This window comes from Falco cherrug, chromosome 20 (assembly GCF_023634085.1).
Source record: "Falco cherrug isolate bFalChe1 chromosome 20, bFalChe1.pri, whole genome shotgun sequence".
NCBI classification, from domain to species: domain Eukaryota; kingdom Metazoa; phylum Chordata; class Aves; order Falconiformes; family Falconidae; genus Falco; species Falco cherrug.
Window position 1 is genome coordinate 3,218,103 of NC_073716.1, and position 14,912 is coordinate 3,233,014.

General features: G+C 64.8%; 3 protein-coding genes across 3 annotated transcripts; all 3 read right to left on the reverse strand.

Moving 5' to 3' along the window:
- Window positions 1-113: 113 nt before the first annotated feature.
- MLX (MAX dimerization protein MLX) lies at window positions 114-4,906 on the reverse strand. The gene is made up of 8 exons (XM_055697367.1): window positions 4,777-4,906; window positions 4,485-4,521; window positions 4,284-4,373; window positions 3,734-3,840; window positions 3,383-3,482; window positions 3,012-3,111; window positions 2,384-2,585; window positions 114-1,818 (listed from the first exon to the last, which is right to left on the reverse strand). Exons 1-8 carry the CDS (start codon window positions 4,819-4,821, stop codon window positions 1,762-1,764), a joined length of 738 nt encoding a protein of 245 aa, XP_055553342.1. The 5' UTR covers window positions 4,822-4,906; the 3' UTR covers window positions 114-1,761.
- A 1,972-nt stretch (window positions 4,907-6,878) lies between these two features.
- COASY (Coenzyme A synthase) lies at window positions 6,879-12,314 on the reverse strand. The gene is made up of 9 exons (XM_055697337.1): window positions 11,645-12,314; window positions 11,022-11,236; window positions 10,405-10,536; window positions 9,946-10,135; window positions 9,423-9,487; window positions 8,517-8,601; window positions 7,770-7,867; window positions 7,532-7,678; window positions 6,879-7,224 (listed from the first exon to the last, which is right to left on the reverse strand). Exons 1-9 carry the CDS (start codon window positions 12,240-12,242, stop codon window positions 7,180-7,182), a joined length of 1,575 nt encoding a protein of 524 aa, XP_055553312.1. The 5' UTR covers window positions 12,243-12,314; the 3' UTR covers window positions 6,879-7,179.
- Window positions 12,315-12,852: 538 nt separating this feature from the next.
- On the reverse strand, window positions 12,853-14,861 carry HSD17B1 (hydroxysteroid 17-beta dehydrogenase 1). Its single transcript, XM_055697360.1, is given in 7 exon segments — window positions 12,853-13,178; window positions 13,280-13,463; window positions 13,585-13,678; window positions 13,778-13,957; window positions 14,243-14,516; window positions 14,519-14,541; window positions 14,544-14,861. Coding segments are annotated over 7 exon segments (1,026 nt in total). The 5' UTR covers window positions 14,641-14,861; the 3' UTR covers window positions 12,853-13,004.
- Window positions 14,862-14,912: the final 51 nt, after the last annotated feature.

Here is a 14,912-nt window from a genome sequence, read left to right on the forward strand (position 1 = left end):
GAGAGGGTAACTAGAGCCACGACACTGGGCTGGGCTTCCAGAAACTACCCCTCAGTCTCTGAGCAGCGCCAGGGGAAGGCTCCAGGAACTTAGCAACAGAAGCAGAAAAATCATTAAAACATTCAGCAAAATTTATTTAATTACTTTTCACAATAGAAAAATATGTCGCTTTCACATGTGAGGTCTGTAAAACTCCACGTCCTCCCCCCAAGGCAGGAGGCAGCTTCTGGCAGAGCTTGTCCAGGGGTTCAGGCTGTGCCCCCTGTTCAGCTGCGGAGCCCGATCCCCACCCGCTCACCTCCGAGAGCATTTTCTTCATCACAAAGCAACATCTTCCAGGCAAGACAGAGCTGACCCTGTGTGTGCTATGTCAGTGATGTGCACCACTGCAGGGTTTGACTCTGGGGCTTCCATCGGATTGAAAAAGGCACCCAAAGGCAGGGTTTGAAGAAGAATTTTGTATAAAAATCTCACACACGCCCTACAGTGGGTTCTCTGGTATTAAACAGGGGTAGAAGCAGTAGCTTAAACATTCTCAGGCCGCAGCGTTCAAACCACATAACCTACAGCTGAGTGCTACTTCATCAACAGTGGAAAACCAGTGTAAAATAAATATCTGCTACCCCTGGAGTGGGAGCATCAACACAATTCCAGGGAACAAATCTTGCTGCCAGCACCACCGTGCTGGAGGATCCCCTGCACGCTCGCTCTGTGTGGTGCGCAGCCATCGCTTGGGCAGCAGCTGCACCGCCCCACAAAGCGCCAGAGCCATGACCCAGCGTGTGACAGGTTGTGTCCCAGCGAGCACCTCTCTGCAAAGCTGAAGCTGATCGTGCTTCAGGATGATTTCAGTCATTGATAAAAACAAAAATCAAATCAAGGCTCAAGGCTGGTTATATATATATGTGTGTGTGTGTGTATATAGAAGTTCTAAGGAGCAACAAGAGCTTGTGGCAGCGCTGTGCTACACCCACTGAATTACTTTCCCGCAGTATGGCCACATCAAGGGCCAAGGGCAGAAGCCAGGCGTGTTTCAGCACGAGCAGGAAAAGGCTGCACAGAAAACTCGCTCCCGTCTCCCTTTCAGGGGAACTGCAGCTACAGCAGAAGAGGGCAGGTTTTAGCATGTCGCCGGCACGTGCCGCCAGCTCTGCACCAGGGAGGTCCCAGCTGCGCCAAGCAAGCGGCTCCCTGGCAGCGATGGGCTCGTCCTTCAGCTCTGCCAGGCTTCCCCAAAGCACCTACGCAACTAAAAAACCTGCCCCACAACAGCTGCATCAGAGGGAGGTATGAGAAAACCCAAAGTTAAGAGGAGAAGCCTCTTCGTCACCTGTTTTAACAGAAACCAACGGCTTTTAGCATGCGTTCTTGTTTCACTCCCCCCTCCCCCAGGATCGGAAGGAGTGGTGCTGGAGGCCTGAGGTTACAGACCAGATCTGCTCTGTAGCCAAAAATCGGTGGCACAGGCACACCCCCCTGCGCCAGCCTGAGCTAAAGCCTCTGGCACCTTAAAAATCCTCCACTCAACACACGCTTTTTTCCCCCCTTTGCAGAATCCCTACAAATATTTGGTAACATCGACTGTGGAGCAGAGGTGCCTGCACAGCCTTGGTTTGGTTTTGTACTTAATACAATAAATAATTCGGAGAAGCTTTAAAAACAGCCACGAGGGAGACGGCCCAGCCTTTCTTGGTGCCCATCCCCCAGGCCCCCGGGCAGGAGGTGTCCAGTCCCGGAGCCGTTGGTGCTGCAGGGGGAGGCTCAGTAGAGCTGACTCTTCAGTTGGTGCAGGACCCCAATCGCAATGTCCCGCAGTGTCTGGGGCAGAGAGGAGACACCATCAGTTTTTCCAGTGGAGGAACGTTCCCAGTGAGCCCAGACTCCCACTCCCTGTGGGCAACCCCTGGTCACAGCCCCAGGGCTGGCACGCGCAGTGCCCAACACCACAGCACCGGTATACGGGAAATGCTCCCGCTTCTGTTCCGGAGCCGCAGAGCCTCAGGCAGCCGCAGCAGCACAGGGACCCGGCCCTGCCTCAGTGCCTGCCCCCCTCAGAGGTTTCTTACACCCCAGAAGAGCTTTAGGTGTCTGGAGAGTCTGATGAGGAACAAGCAGGACCCTCCTTCCAAACGCTTTCACCCTGGCCAGCTTTCAGCACCAAACCAGTCCAGCAGCTGGAGCGGGAGAGGCTGGAGCTTGGGCACCCATCCTCCCCACACCCCCACCCTGCCCCAGCCCAGCCCTGGTTACATGTTGCCCTTTTGGAAGCCTCAGGAGAGGGGACACCCGCGCCCGGTCCCATGCTGGGTGCAGATGGGCGCAGCGGTCTCTGCCGCGTTCCCCTCTGCTGTCGCAACAGCCCACCCGCGGCTCCAGAGCTCACCTGGGGTTTGCAGTGCTCCTCAATCCAGCTGAAGGCGCGTGCCGAGAGCTCCTGAAAACTCGTTACTGAGATGGAGGCGTTAAAGGACTGGAACAGGGAATCCATAATGCCTTGGAAAACATTGAACTTCATTTCATCAGAGACCTGCTCCTTCCCCTCGTTCGGGTTGTCCTGATAAGCTTTCACAATCTGCTCATAGTTCCTGAAACAAACCAAGCGCCCCGTGTTCAGCAGCGGAGCGAGGCCTCCCACACCCGGCTTCTGCTCGGCTGCGGGGACAGAGCTCGCTGCCTCTCACTGGCCATTGAGAAACTGCTGCAGGGATGGGGAGGACCAAGAGTTTACGGAAAATCCCGCAAATAAACACTGAGAAGCTGCAGCTGCTCCTGACACTGGGAGCAGATTCATTTTCTGACTCAGATCTACATTCACACTAAACTCCACCAGCTGACCCAAGTCAGACCCACATCAACGAGCCCCTGGAGGAGAAATGATGACAGTGGGCAGGGACAGGTTTGAGACTCCAGGTGCCAGGCTGCCTGCGAAGCACTGTGTACCCACAGAGCCTTGCAAGGACAGGGGGGAAAACAGCAGGAAGATGGCAGTGCCCCAGCAGCTCCTCCCTTACACTTTCATGATCTTCAAGGCCATCACGTCTTTCCTGAGGGTAGAAACTTCCTCCTCTTGCTTCTTCTTTTCCTTGTGCAGGAACTGGATGTAGTCAATGGCTAAGCATGAAAACACAGAGTGAGGATTTGAGAACACACGTGAAGCCCTAAGACCCCACAGAAGGTGCCTGAGCCTGGGCAGCATCAGCTCCCGGCTGCCCTGATTCTCCTTGGGGAGGTGACTGAGTGGGGGTGGCCAGCACCTAGGCTCCCCCAGAGCATCATCACACCAGAAGGTCCCCAAGTGCTGAACCTCCACACCGCATGGCTCTAGCGAGGTGGTTTGAGGGTTGGTAGCACCCCCCTCCCTCTCCCCACCCTCAAGACTCACTTTTCTGGAGGACGATGGCCCTGCTCGGCTTCTGGGAGCCTACGGAGAAATCCTGTTGCTCACAGGTAGGAACGATGGCCTGCAAGTCATCGTAGCCTTTCTGTGGGGAAGCAGAGCCACAGTGCATGTCTTTGGAGTTCAGCAGCGTAAGACCACTTGATTCAAAAGGTGTCAAATCCCAGCTCCCTCCACACAGCCAGTCAGAGCCAAGGTGGCTCCCAGCACCCTTCTGTGGATCCAGCAGCAAAACAAAGGGGAAGGTGCCAAAACCAGGAGGGTGCTGAGTGCCACAGGGCCCCGGGAACAAGCAAGTCGCTGCGCTCTGCCAGCACAGGCAGCCTCTCAGGTTACCTTGATGGCATCTCGCCTCTTCCGCTCCGCCTGGGTGTGCGCCCGCCTGCGCCGGTCCTTGTAGGACTCCTTGTAGGACTCCTGGTGATAATCGCTGTCCTCATCGTCTGCGCGGAGAGAACTCGTGTGAGTGTGAAGAGGCCTGGCCGGTGAGCTCCCGCAGCGCGGGGCACAGAGGCACACGGCAGGGCTGACAGCTCAAGGTACCAGGTGAGCTTTATGGCTGCGGCCCCCAGACAGCGCCCAAGGTGGGGGTCAGCGCCAGCAGGTCAGGCCAAGGACAAGCGCTCCAAGGGGCCCCACCAGCCCTTCCCCTCGCCTTGTGGAGCTGGGCAGGGGGGAGACACCTGCAGCTCCCCTGAGAAGGCACCAAAACCCAACTGACTCCAAACACTGCTGGAAACCACAGAATTCCTCGAACTCCTGGAATCCTGCCCAGCTGCACTCGCACCCTCGGCAGCGGGGTGAGGGCTGAGAGCCCAGCGACATGCCGGGCACCACGGTGAGCAGAAAGACCCACAGTCACGGGGGACAAAGCCCGGAGACCGACCTGTGTTGGGGACAGACGAGGCGCTGGTGGAGCCGATGCTGTTGGCTCGTGACACTATGCTGCCTTTCCTGGCGTTTTCCATGAAGAGCGCTGGAAGAAGAAGGTTTCACGGAGTAAGTGACAGACCAGGCCGCGGCACCGAGCAGCCGCTGTCGCCATCAGGCTCCCGATAAGTGGCTGCAGCGGCCGCCAGGCACCTACCCGAGTCCAGGCCATTGTCGCTGTAGGCGGCGTCCACCTTGCGCGGGGCCGGCGGCGGGAGAGGGGAGATGTCAGCGGGGCTGCGGCACCAACCTGCGGCCCCCCGGAGCCCCCCACCCCCCCCCAGCAGCACACCCTGCCCTCCAGCCCCGCCCCCGCCCGCTCAGTGACTTGCGGCCTTTGCCCCTCCCCCTGACCCCCGACCCGCAGCCCTCAGCACCGGCCCCGGCGCCCCCGCCCGCAGCCCCGCGCCCCTCGCAGCGGCCACCCCGCTCCCGGCGCAGGGACCCACCTTCCCCCACGAGTCCTCGGCCGCGGCGCCGGGCGGCTCCGCCATCTTCCGCCCTCCCTGGTCATGTGATCGCCGCGGGGGCCGATGGGAAACGCAGTCCGCCCCCCCCCCCCCCGCCGGGCCGCCAGGGGGCGCGCCCAGCCCCCCGGCGCTGGCGTCACCGCCATGACGTCAGCGTGACGTAAGGGCGCTGGGTCCGGTCGGAACCTGCCGCCCGCGGCGGTCCCGGGGCCGGCATCTCCTCGGCGCCGCCGCCGGGCCGGGGCTGCTGCCGGTGACGCCAGGGCCGGTGCAGGGGAGCAGGCCGCTGCAGGCCGCAGCCACATCGGGGCCTGCAGCCCCCATCCGGGGCAGCAGCTGGCCCTGCGTGGCGGTGCGGGACACAAATGGGGTCAGAGAAATAAATTCTCAGTCGAGTGGGTTAAATAGACAATAGCAGGAGGAGGGCTGAGCTGAGGGCAAAGCCCAGCCAAAGCCAGCCTGAGCGCAAGAGCCATGGTTGCAGGGCCCTCGGGCAGGGGCAGGCAGCTGCCTGCAGCCCGACAGCACCTGCACATGGCCCTCGGGGGCTGCCGTCATCTGCTCCGCCAGCTCGCCCAGGAACAGGCCGGCCACCACCAGCCGCTCCGCCAGCTCGCCCAGGAACAGGCCGGCCACCACCAGCCGCTCCGCCAGCTCGCCCAGGAACAGGCCGGCCACCACCAGCCGCTCCGCCAGCTCGCCCAGGAACAGGCTGGCCAGCTGGGAGCGCAGCCCCAACCTGAACTCGAAGCAAACCTGGCCAGGAGCAGGGAGGCGCCAAGCCCCTGACAACAGGCAGGCAGCCCTGGCCCAGCAGTGGGACAGCAGCTGGTGCTGCCTGCAGCCCTGCCTGTCCCGGCAAGCCCCGCGCAGCGGGAGGCACTCACTGAGAAGTCCTGTGAGCAGGTGGCCATCTGTCTGGGCAGCCCTGGCCCGACCTGCCAGTGTCTCCAGGTGCCTGAAGAGGTGGCAGTTCCAGCTGACAGCCTGCGGCAGGGAGACGGCACCACACAACCCGACACCATTTAGGAGGCCCAGCCATGCCCTGTGTGTCTGCAAGCTGGGATGGTCCCAGCATCCCGTCTCACCACCAGTCCCCACTCATGGAGCTGTTGGGGTGTCAGGCATAGCTGTACACCCCCCACCCCAGCGGGACACACAGCACCTCAGTCTTGCCCTGTCTACCCAGATCTGCTGGGAGCCCTGGAAGACCTTGGAGATGTAACACTCCAGGAGGGGCGGGAAGGTGACCTCGAGCCCTGCCTGCAGCACCTGCCTGCGGCAGGAGAGCACAGCCAGCTGGCTGCACCGTGACACAAAGAGCTGGTACTCCCCCATGCTGGCCACCAGCTCGTACATCTGCTCCGCTGAGTACCTGGACCCAGCGTGCTGATCAGGGGCCACACGGCCCAGCCAGTGTCCCTACAAGGGCCAGGACTGGGGGCAGCAGGAGGACTGGGGGCAGCAGGAAGACTCACCCAGGGACCCACTGCTCCTAGTGCCCGCTGGGGCCAATGCTCGCCAGCATCAGGAACAGCCACGCTGGCTGCACCAGCAGGGAACCGGGGAGCCCAAGGCACCTGGGGCAGTGAGGGGGTCAGGGAGCCAGCTCCATCACCCCATGGCACACCAGCCCCACCACTGTCTCACTGGGAGGCAGCCTTGCTGCCCACAGCACCCCGAGCAGCATCTGCCTGTGCCTAGCCATAGCTTGGCTCTGCCCAGCCGGTACCGGGCTGGGATGGTCCTTGTGCTCCCAGTGACATCATGGGTGGGTGCTGGGGGTGGGACTGCCCCCCCTGCCCATGGAACGGACCCGGCCACACTGTGCAGGGCCCTGGCATGGGGACCCCCGTTAGCCCCCGAGACACACAGTGCTATCGTCCAACTGCTGATCAGGGAGGAGAGGCAAGAGGGGGATGGAACCCCCCCAGACCCCCACAACCCCCAGAGCCGGAGGAGATGCCCCACAGCAGGAGCCCGGCAGGGGCTGGGGGTACCAGAGCCAGCTGCCGGAGGTGGGTTTCGGCCTCCTGCAAGGGCACGTGGGGAGTACAGGGGACAGGCCCAGCACAGGGACACACAGAGAAGCCTCTTTACTGTCACACAGGCAGGTCCAGGCACCAGCAGGTTCAGCCCTTTGGCCCCAGGAGCTTCTGCTGTGTGTCCCCTGTCACCAGGGAGATGCCCCCAGCCCCTCTGCAGGGCTGGTCATGGTGGGTGGGTTTAGCCCCGACGTTTCATTCCTCCCCGGCACGGCCAGCTCACTGCCAGCACGCAACGCCAGCACGTGGACCCTCGCCTCCCATCCCACCGGTGTGGGATCCAGAGGGTTGGTGCTCGATGGTCAAGAGGAGCACAACCCCCTCAGAGGCTGCACTGCTACTGGTTCAGGCGCTGCTGCAGGAGCTCCCAGGCCTTCTCTACCTGCCAGAGAACACAGGTGGGGAGGCACCTCAGACCCCATGGCCAAGCTGGGGACAAGGCGAGCAGCACCATGGCATGGGCAGGAGTGTCACACGAGGACCCCATGCTTCCTGTCCCTTCCCTGCTGCGTTTACATCCCCAAATTCATCCCTCGTGGCCATGCCCAGAAGCAGCCTCGATGGCGAGGAGCACACCCAGGCACCATGCATGACCCGGGCACAGCACAGAGTCCTCTGGCTGTTGTGGTCACCCACCTCCCCCTTCGCTACCTGAGAGACCCCAGTGCTGCAGCCAGGCTGCGGCTCACCTGCTTGCGGGTGACGTCTGGCTCCCAGAGCGTGCACAGCACCACCTGCGACTGCTCCACTCTTTGGCTGTTGCTCATCTGGCTCCGCAGCCGGCTGTAAGCAGCCTCCTCGCTCAGCCCGTCCCTGACCATGATGCGCTTCACAGCCTAGCAGGACCGGAGGGGACACTCAGGTGCTCGGCGGGGAAGCCAAGGACCAGCCCCAGCGGCGAGCGATGGGCCAAGGGGGATCGCCCACCTCCTCCTCTGGGATGATGGCTGTCCACACCTCATGGACCATGTCTTGCCAGCCAGCCTCCAGCAGCACGGCAGCGTCCAGCACGCACACAGCCTTTCCTACGGAACAAGGCTATTCCTCATTACCTGGCGAGTGCAAGGCAGTGCGACTGCTCCCTGGGGTCCAACCCAGGCAGTCCACTTACGCTCGTAGAGTCACGCCTTCCTGCAAACTGGCAGCACAGACGAGTTACTGCTGAGCCAAAGAACCTCACGTTGGAAAAGCCAGCAGCAAGCAGAGGCTGCGTTTGCTTAAAGGGCACACCTGGGATGGCAGGTCTCCCAGGTACGGCAAGCTGATGCCTTCAGCGAAATGCCTAGCGAGCTACCAACAGTATCTCCAAAAAGCTGGAAAAATTCTGCTCCCAGAAGGAATACACACCACACTTGCTGCTTGAGCACTACACCAAAACCAAACTTGAAGCCACGTGGGAAAGAGAAAGCAACCCCCACCCTCCTTCAGAGCAGGAAGCTTGAGCGAAGCCTGTCCCAGCTGCCAGCCCAGCCGGGTGGAAGGGTTTGCTCAGAGCCCTGCTAGTGCAAATCCCCAGCAAGCTGCCCAGCAGAGGAGAGGGGAGCCTGAGCATGGACGATACTCCTGGTGCTGCCAAAAGCAGCAGATTCTGGCGGGCTCTGGGTCGTGGTGTGCTGCACAAGACCATGCACCCAACCCCCACCTTTGCGCTGCGATGGAAGCCGCCCCAGTTACCTCGAGCATCTGCTTCCCCAATCTGCTCCTTGACCATCTGGGCCATCTCAGGCCACACAATGTCCGTGAGACTCTTCAGCCGCTCCTAGAAAGGACCATGATGGGATTCAGTTACTTGCCCTCAGAACCCCTGGGCAGCCAACAAGGGGATCGCTGGTGGCAGCAGCAGTCACAGAGGACACCCAGAAAGCTAAAGCACGGGGCACAGCCCCGACCCGTTGCCTGCTCCGCAAGTGCTAGGACAGAAAGCTTCCATGCTGGCCAGAGGCTCTCATGCCTGCTGGTGGGGTCAAGGATCTTCTTCCCGTTATTTTCCTTGCCCTGCAGGCACAGCAGAACCTCTGTCTCTGCTGCGAGAGGCACTTTGCAAAGGCCCACCCCACAGCACAGCAAGCTCCCGATGCAGCAGTGCCCATGCGAGACCCATCCGTCTCGGGGGAACCCCTCGAGCTGCCTTCATGCTTGGGCCGGGGCAGCCCGCAGGACCTGAACGGACGCGCTGGCCTGGCCAACAAAGCAAGGCGCAGCGAGTCAGGTTCAGTTGCCGCGTCACCGAGCCCCGCTGGGTAAAGCCCAGATCACGCAAGGGCCAGAGAACACCAGCTCCGCGTACGTCAGGGCTGTTGTTCCGTGCTGGGTAAAGGACAAGGGTGGGACAGAGGGGACAGGGATGGGGACGGGGAGGCAGCAGCAGCTGCCGAGGCGAGAGGAGCATGTCCAGCACAGCTACTGACTGAGCTACAGAGAGGGGATCTCTGCGTCCTGGCCTGTCTGTACGTCACTGCAAGAAAGTACAGTCAGGAAGGCGTCATCAGCTCTAAGAGCTGAAAAACGAAAAGCCTCAGCGCAGATGGAGAGCTCCCCGCTCATGAGATTCAATATTGACAGTCTCTGTGCTGCTCTTACATGGTTTCCAAACACTTTGGCCCCAAGGACTTTCCTGTTTATCGTCCCATCTTCATTCAAGATTTCTGAAAGACAGAAGCAGAACAGGCTTGGGAGGAATGAACGCAACTCACTTCCCTGAGGCGAGCCAAGGGCAGAGTGAAAGGATTTCAGCACGGGGCTCTCAAAGGGCCCCAGAAAGGAGTTGTAGGACCTGCCCAGGCAGCTCTTCACCTTACCCCAGAAAAGGACAGGGAAAAGCTTTTCCTAGACGAACGGCAGCCCGGTTTAGCCTTCCCCACTAGCCATTGACAGTAGCTCGGACACGGGATGCGCAAGGTTTGGGGAAAGCAGTGCCTTGCCCGGCTCAGGCCCAACCATCAATAAATCAGCTACAGAGCCCCGCTGGGTGGTGTGGAGCCCAAAACCCATGGGGAGGGAGGGGAGCGCAGGCCAGGCCAGCTCTCTGGCACGCCAGGACAACGGCACACCTCTCCCTCCTCTTTCTCCTCCCAGTCTTCCCCACAGCCTTTGGTAGCTCTACCTGCCCCGAAGGTTGCCACCACCTGCTTGTAGGCAGGGCCACCAGGGACATAGACAGCGTGACCCAGCTTGTCAGCGTCGATGAGGAATGCTCCCAGTTGTCCCAGGAGCTTGGCAATAGAGGTTTTCCCACTCCCGGTTCCTCCAGTCAGGCCGATCACGTATGGGCGTGAAGGCAAGGCAGGGTCTTGCTAAGGGAAGAGAGAAAGCCGTTGCAGGCTCTGCTGGAGAAGGACCCCGAGCAACCAGCCTGGAGACAGGCATGACGGGTCCTAGCCCTGCAGAGCGGGGCCTGATCCTGCCAGGGGCCAGTACAGGCAGCAGACAGTCCGTCCTCCCAAACCTGTCCTCTTGCAGCAGTGGGACAAGCGGGCTCCGCAGCTCCCGAGGTTGCCACCCCTCCTCCCCGGCACACCCCGGCACACCGTTCCCACCGCAGCTCTGCACCCATCCCCCTCACCCGTGGGGGCCGCAGCAGCGTCCCCAGCAGCCTCTGCCGGAGGCTGGAGGAGCTGATCTTCTCCTCCTCGTTCTGACTGTGGTCGGGGTCCTTCATCAACACGATCTCGTAGAGAGCCAGCTCGGGGAGCCCCTGCCGAGAGAAAGGCACCCCGAGAGCCATCAGCCCTGGCAGCCGCGAGGTGCAGCAGAGGGAAGGGGGCTCAGCGGGAGGTCAAGGCCTGAACGAAGCAGCACAAATGAGGCTGCAGCCGCCCTCAGCGTCCCCACGGGGCAGCTCCATCCCCACGAGGGACATATTCCCCCCAGCCAAGAGGCAAAGGGAGCCCATGGAGCTGCCCGTTTCCCCCCACACATGCGGGGCTGTCAGCACTGCCGGGGGTCGTGCCGTGCACAGAGGCTGCTGCACCCATCCAGGGGCAGCTCGGCAACAAGCACCCATCCGCAGGGTGCCGGCAGACACGTGTGCTGGCATCCTGCCCTCACGCCCGGGCCACGGCACGCTGGGGCACCGACAGCCGCAGCTGCTCACCGAGACCCGGTTTGCCCAGAGCCAGCGGCAGGCAGGGGCGAGGGGGCGGGAGGGGGCAGCCCACCGGGCTCCTGCGCAGGCATTACGTTTTCAAGTCTCTTCTTGTTCACGGCCTCCCCTCCCCTGCGGGTCTCCTCGCTGACCACCAAGCACTGCAGGTCAGGGTCCGTGACCGAGGGGCCGTAGGGGTCGGCTAGAGGCACGATGTCGTAACGCAGCGAGGGCTTCACGTCCTGCAGGAACTCGCGCAGCTTCGCTGCTCGCAGCTCGTACGGCTCGATCAGCTCCGGCAGGACCTTGTCTGCCAGGCACCAGGAGAGCGCAGAAGCAAAAGAGCGTCCGTTTAATGACGTGCGGCCCCCGGAGCACCGGCAGAGAGCGACAGAAAAGCAGGAGTGAGAGACAGGAGTGGGAGATGGAGACAAAACCCACCCGTGACTTTGGCAGGCTCCCCCCTCCGGCTCCCCTTGCCCCTGCTGCCCCTCAATGCCACAGCCGCACGCCTGGCCTGCTGCTGCAGACGGGACACCAGGTCCCCTCTGTCACCCTGCCCAGACGGCACCGCCTGGCTGCTCTGGGTGCGTGGCCACCGGGACCCCCACACCCCCGGCCCACTCACCGCCCTGTCCCAGTCAGCACCACGCCACCCCCCTCGTCCCCATACCGGCTCCCCCCGTCCCCGCACGGTGCCGGCTGCCCCGGGACTCACGGCGCAGCAGGTCACCGTCAGCCACCCCGGCCAGGAGCCGCTGCCGGGCCAGGAGGCAGCACACGCTGAGCAGGAGGCGGTGGGCGCCATGAAGGCGGTCGAAGGTGCCGCCGACCGCCACGTCGGAGAAGTCGGGGAGCGCCGCGTCGTGCTCCTGGGGGTGCTCCGGGGGGTCCCCCGGGGGGTCCGCCAACAGCAGGGCGGGCAGGCGCGGCGGGCAGCCGTAGGCGGTGGCGGCCAGGCGCTGCAGGCCACGCTGCACCGGCTCGGGCGGGCCCGGTGCCTCGGCGGCGGGGGCCAGCAGGACGCGGGGCGGCCGGGCCAGGCGGCCGCCGGGGCTCAGCAGGACGCGCAGGTCCAGGCCCCGCTGCGCCGCCGCCGCCGCGTAGAGCGCGGCCAGGGCCCGCAGCAGCGCGGGGCAGGCGGGGGGCGCGGCGGGGGGCGCGGCGGGCCCGGCCAGGCGCAGCCCCGGCTGCAGGTGCACGTACAGCGGCCCCGCCACCACCCCCGCCGCCGCCGCCACCGCCGCCGCCGCCCGCCCGGGCAGCGCCGCCAGCGGGGCCGTCAGCACCAGCAGCCCCGCGCCCGAGGGCGCCATGGCCCCGCCGGAAGCCGCCGCCGCCGCCGCCCCGGAACGGCCGCTCGGGGGAAGCCCGGCACCGCGGGGGAGCGGCGGGACCCGGCCCCGCCCGCCGGGGGAGGGGCGGACAGAGCCGGCCCCCCCCGTACCCGCCCCCCGGCACGGCACCCGCAGCCCCGCGGAGCGCGGCCGGACCCCGGGGCGGAGACAAGGGGATCCCCGGGGCCGGTCTGAACCCCCGGGACCCCCCCTGGGCGGCGCAGCTCGACGGGAGAGACGGCCCGGGAGCCGTGCGGCTGCAAAGGGCTTGCTGGGGACCGACCCCCCCCGGCACAGCCCCCGCCAGCCCCGAGCATCGCGGCCGGACTCCGGAGCGGAGACAAGGGGACCCCGCCGGGACCGGGCTGAACCCGTGGCAGACCCCCAGGCAGCGCTGCTCGACGGAGGGATGGGCCGGGAGCCGTGCGGCTGCAAAGGGCTTGCTGGGGACCGACCCCCCCCGGCACAGCACCCGCCAGCCCCATGGAGAGCAGCCAGACCCCTGAGCGGGAGTGGGGGACCCCCGGGACCGGGCTGAACCCCCGGTAGCCCCCGGGCAGCGCTGCTCGACGGGAGGGACGGGCCGGGAGCCGTGTGGCTGCAAAGGGCTTTATTGGCGGCAGGCAGGGGGCTGCTCCCCCCCAGCCGAGGAGCACGGCCCGACCCTGGAGTGGAGGCGGGGGACCCCCCAGGACAGCCGTTACGGGGCTGGGGCTCCGGGGCTCCCCTGATGCTGGTGGCTCAGGGCCGGGCCCCGCCGGCCTCGCCGCCGTGGCCGAACACGAGGTCGTGCATGGCCCGCAGGTACGCGGAGCCGTCGGGGCTGGCCACCCTCAGGCGCCGGAGTGGGGCGAAGAGCTGGGTGGTGACGCAGCGCAGCGGCGGGCAGGGGGTGCCGATGGCCTCCAGGAACACCTTGGCACGGCAGAGGGGTCAGACCCGTGCCCAGCACGGCCCTGCAGCCCCCCTCCCCCGGCACGGACCCCTCGCGGAGCCCCTCACCCCCAGGGACTGACCTGCAGGACCTCCTCCACCTCCTGGGCCCTGTCCTGGAAGAGACTCCGGCAGTGCTGCAGGTACCGCAGGTAAAGACCCCGGGTCTCAGCATCCAGGCCCTGCAGCTCGCTGCCCTCGGGCTCTGGGCGCTGCAGGTTGGCCAGGAAGCTGGTGTTGACGGGTCCACACTCCACCAGCGTCAGGCTGCGAGGGGGAGCGGGGTGGCAGCTCTGAGCCGCTGTGGTACCCCCCCCCCCCCAGCATCCCTCCGTCCCGGTGCTGGGCAGGCAGGGGCACAGCCCCCCGCGGCGCTGCCGGCACTCACTGGATGTTGAAGGGCCGCAGGACGATGGCCAGGCTCTCGCACAGCCCCTCCACCGCAAACTTGCTGGCGCAGTACACCGAGTTGAAGGGCAACCCTGGGGCAGAGCCGCACCCTGAGTGCTGGGTCCCTTCCCCGCAGCTCCTGGTGCCACAGGGTGCCGGGGGGGTCCTGCCACAGCAGGGTCAGGTCCCACCTTGCAGCCCCCCGATGCTGCTGGAGACGATGATCCGGCCGGCCCTGCGGCGTTTCATGGCGGGCAGGAACGCCTGGATGGTGCGGATGGCCCCAAAGAGGTTCACCTCGAAGATGGTCTTCATGGCTTGGTCAGAGCAGGTCTCCAGGGGGCCCATCAGTCCCACCCCCGCGTTGCAGACTGCCAGGCACAGCGCTGGTGAGCCAGGCACCGCAGCCCCCTCGCGCTCTCCGGCCCCCCTGGCACCAGGGGCCCTTCCCTGCCGACGGGCCAGCGACCCTCAGCACCCACAAGCCCAGCTCCTGCACCCCTGCCCTGCTGAACATCCCCCGTCCCAGCCCCAGGGCTGCCGGCACCTCCCGTCATCCAGCATCTGCTACTGGTACGATGGGGAGGGTCAGCAACCCCTGGAGAGACCCCCCCCAGCCACCTTGGGCACGGTGGGGACACTGGCAAGAGCCGTACCCAGCACATCCAGCCGCTGCCCCTGCACCTGCTGCGCGGCAGCCGCCAGCGAGCGCGGGTCGGTGACATCGAGCTGCAGGACCTCCAGCGTGTCGGGGCAGTGGCCCCCGAGGCGCTCCAGCAGCCGCTCGCCCTTGGCCAGGTCGCGCATGGTGGCATACACTGGGGGAGAAAGCAGGGCACCGGTGCCACCCAGCTGCTTGGCCGGTACCGGCACCAGCTGCCCATGGCGAGGTGCTACCTGGCCCTGGGAGACCCCCCGGGGGTGCCGGCCCCTCCCGGCGCAGCGTCACCCCGTTACCTTTGAACCGGCGAGCGGTGTCGGCCGCCAGGCGCGCGGCCAGCCCCAGGCCGATGCCCGAGGAGCAGCCGGTGATCAGCACCGTGGTTTTCTCCATGGGCAGGCAGTGCCGGCCGGAGGGGCCGCGCGTTTAAGAGGGCTGGGAGGGAGGGTCCCCCCGCCCCACGCCACGGGTGTTGTGTCTGCCGCCTTATCTCAAGGCCCCTCCACCCGCCTCCCTGCCCACGCTTGGGGCTCCCTGCGCCTTGATGCTCGCGCAGCTGCCGCGATAAAGACCCCACGGAGCCAAGGGGAGCTGCAGCCCCGGGGGTTGGCACCAGCCAGGCCCAGCACCAGCTGTGCTGCACTGTGCCAGGTACCCCGGCTGCT

Coding starts and splice junctions, on each gene's coding strand:
- COASY (XM_055697337.1), bottom strand. CDS start 12,242: ATGGCGCCCTCGGGCGCGGGGCTGCTGGTGCTGACGGCCCCGCTGGCG. Junction 7,679..7,769: donor CCATCATCCCAGAGGAGGAG/GTGGGCGATCCC, acceptor CGGTCCTGCTAG/GCTGTGAAGCGCATCATGGT. Junction 7,225..7,531: donor CAGACGTCACCCGCAAGCAG/GTGAGCCGCAGC, acceptor GTTCTCTGGCAG/GTAGAGAAGGCCTGGGAGCT.
- MLX (XM_055697367.1), bottom strand. CDS start 4,821: ATGGCGGAGCCGCCCGGCGCCGCGGCCGAGGACTCGTGGGGGAAG. Junction 4,522..4,776: donor CCGAGGACTCGTGGGGGAAG/GTGGGTCCCTGC, acceptor GCCCCGCGCAAG/GTGGACGCCGCCTACAGCGA. Junction 2,586..3,011: donor GCCTTGAAGATCATGAAAGT/GTAAGGGAGGAG, acceptor GGTTTGTTTCAG/GAACTATGAGCAGATTGTGA.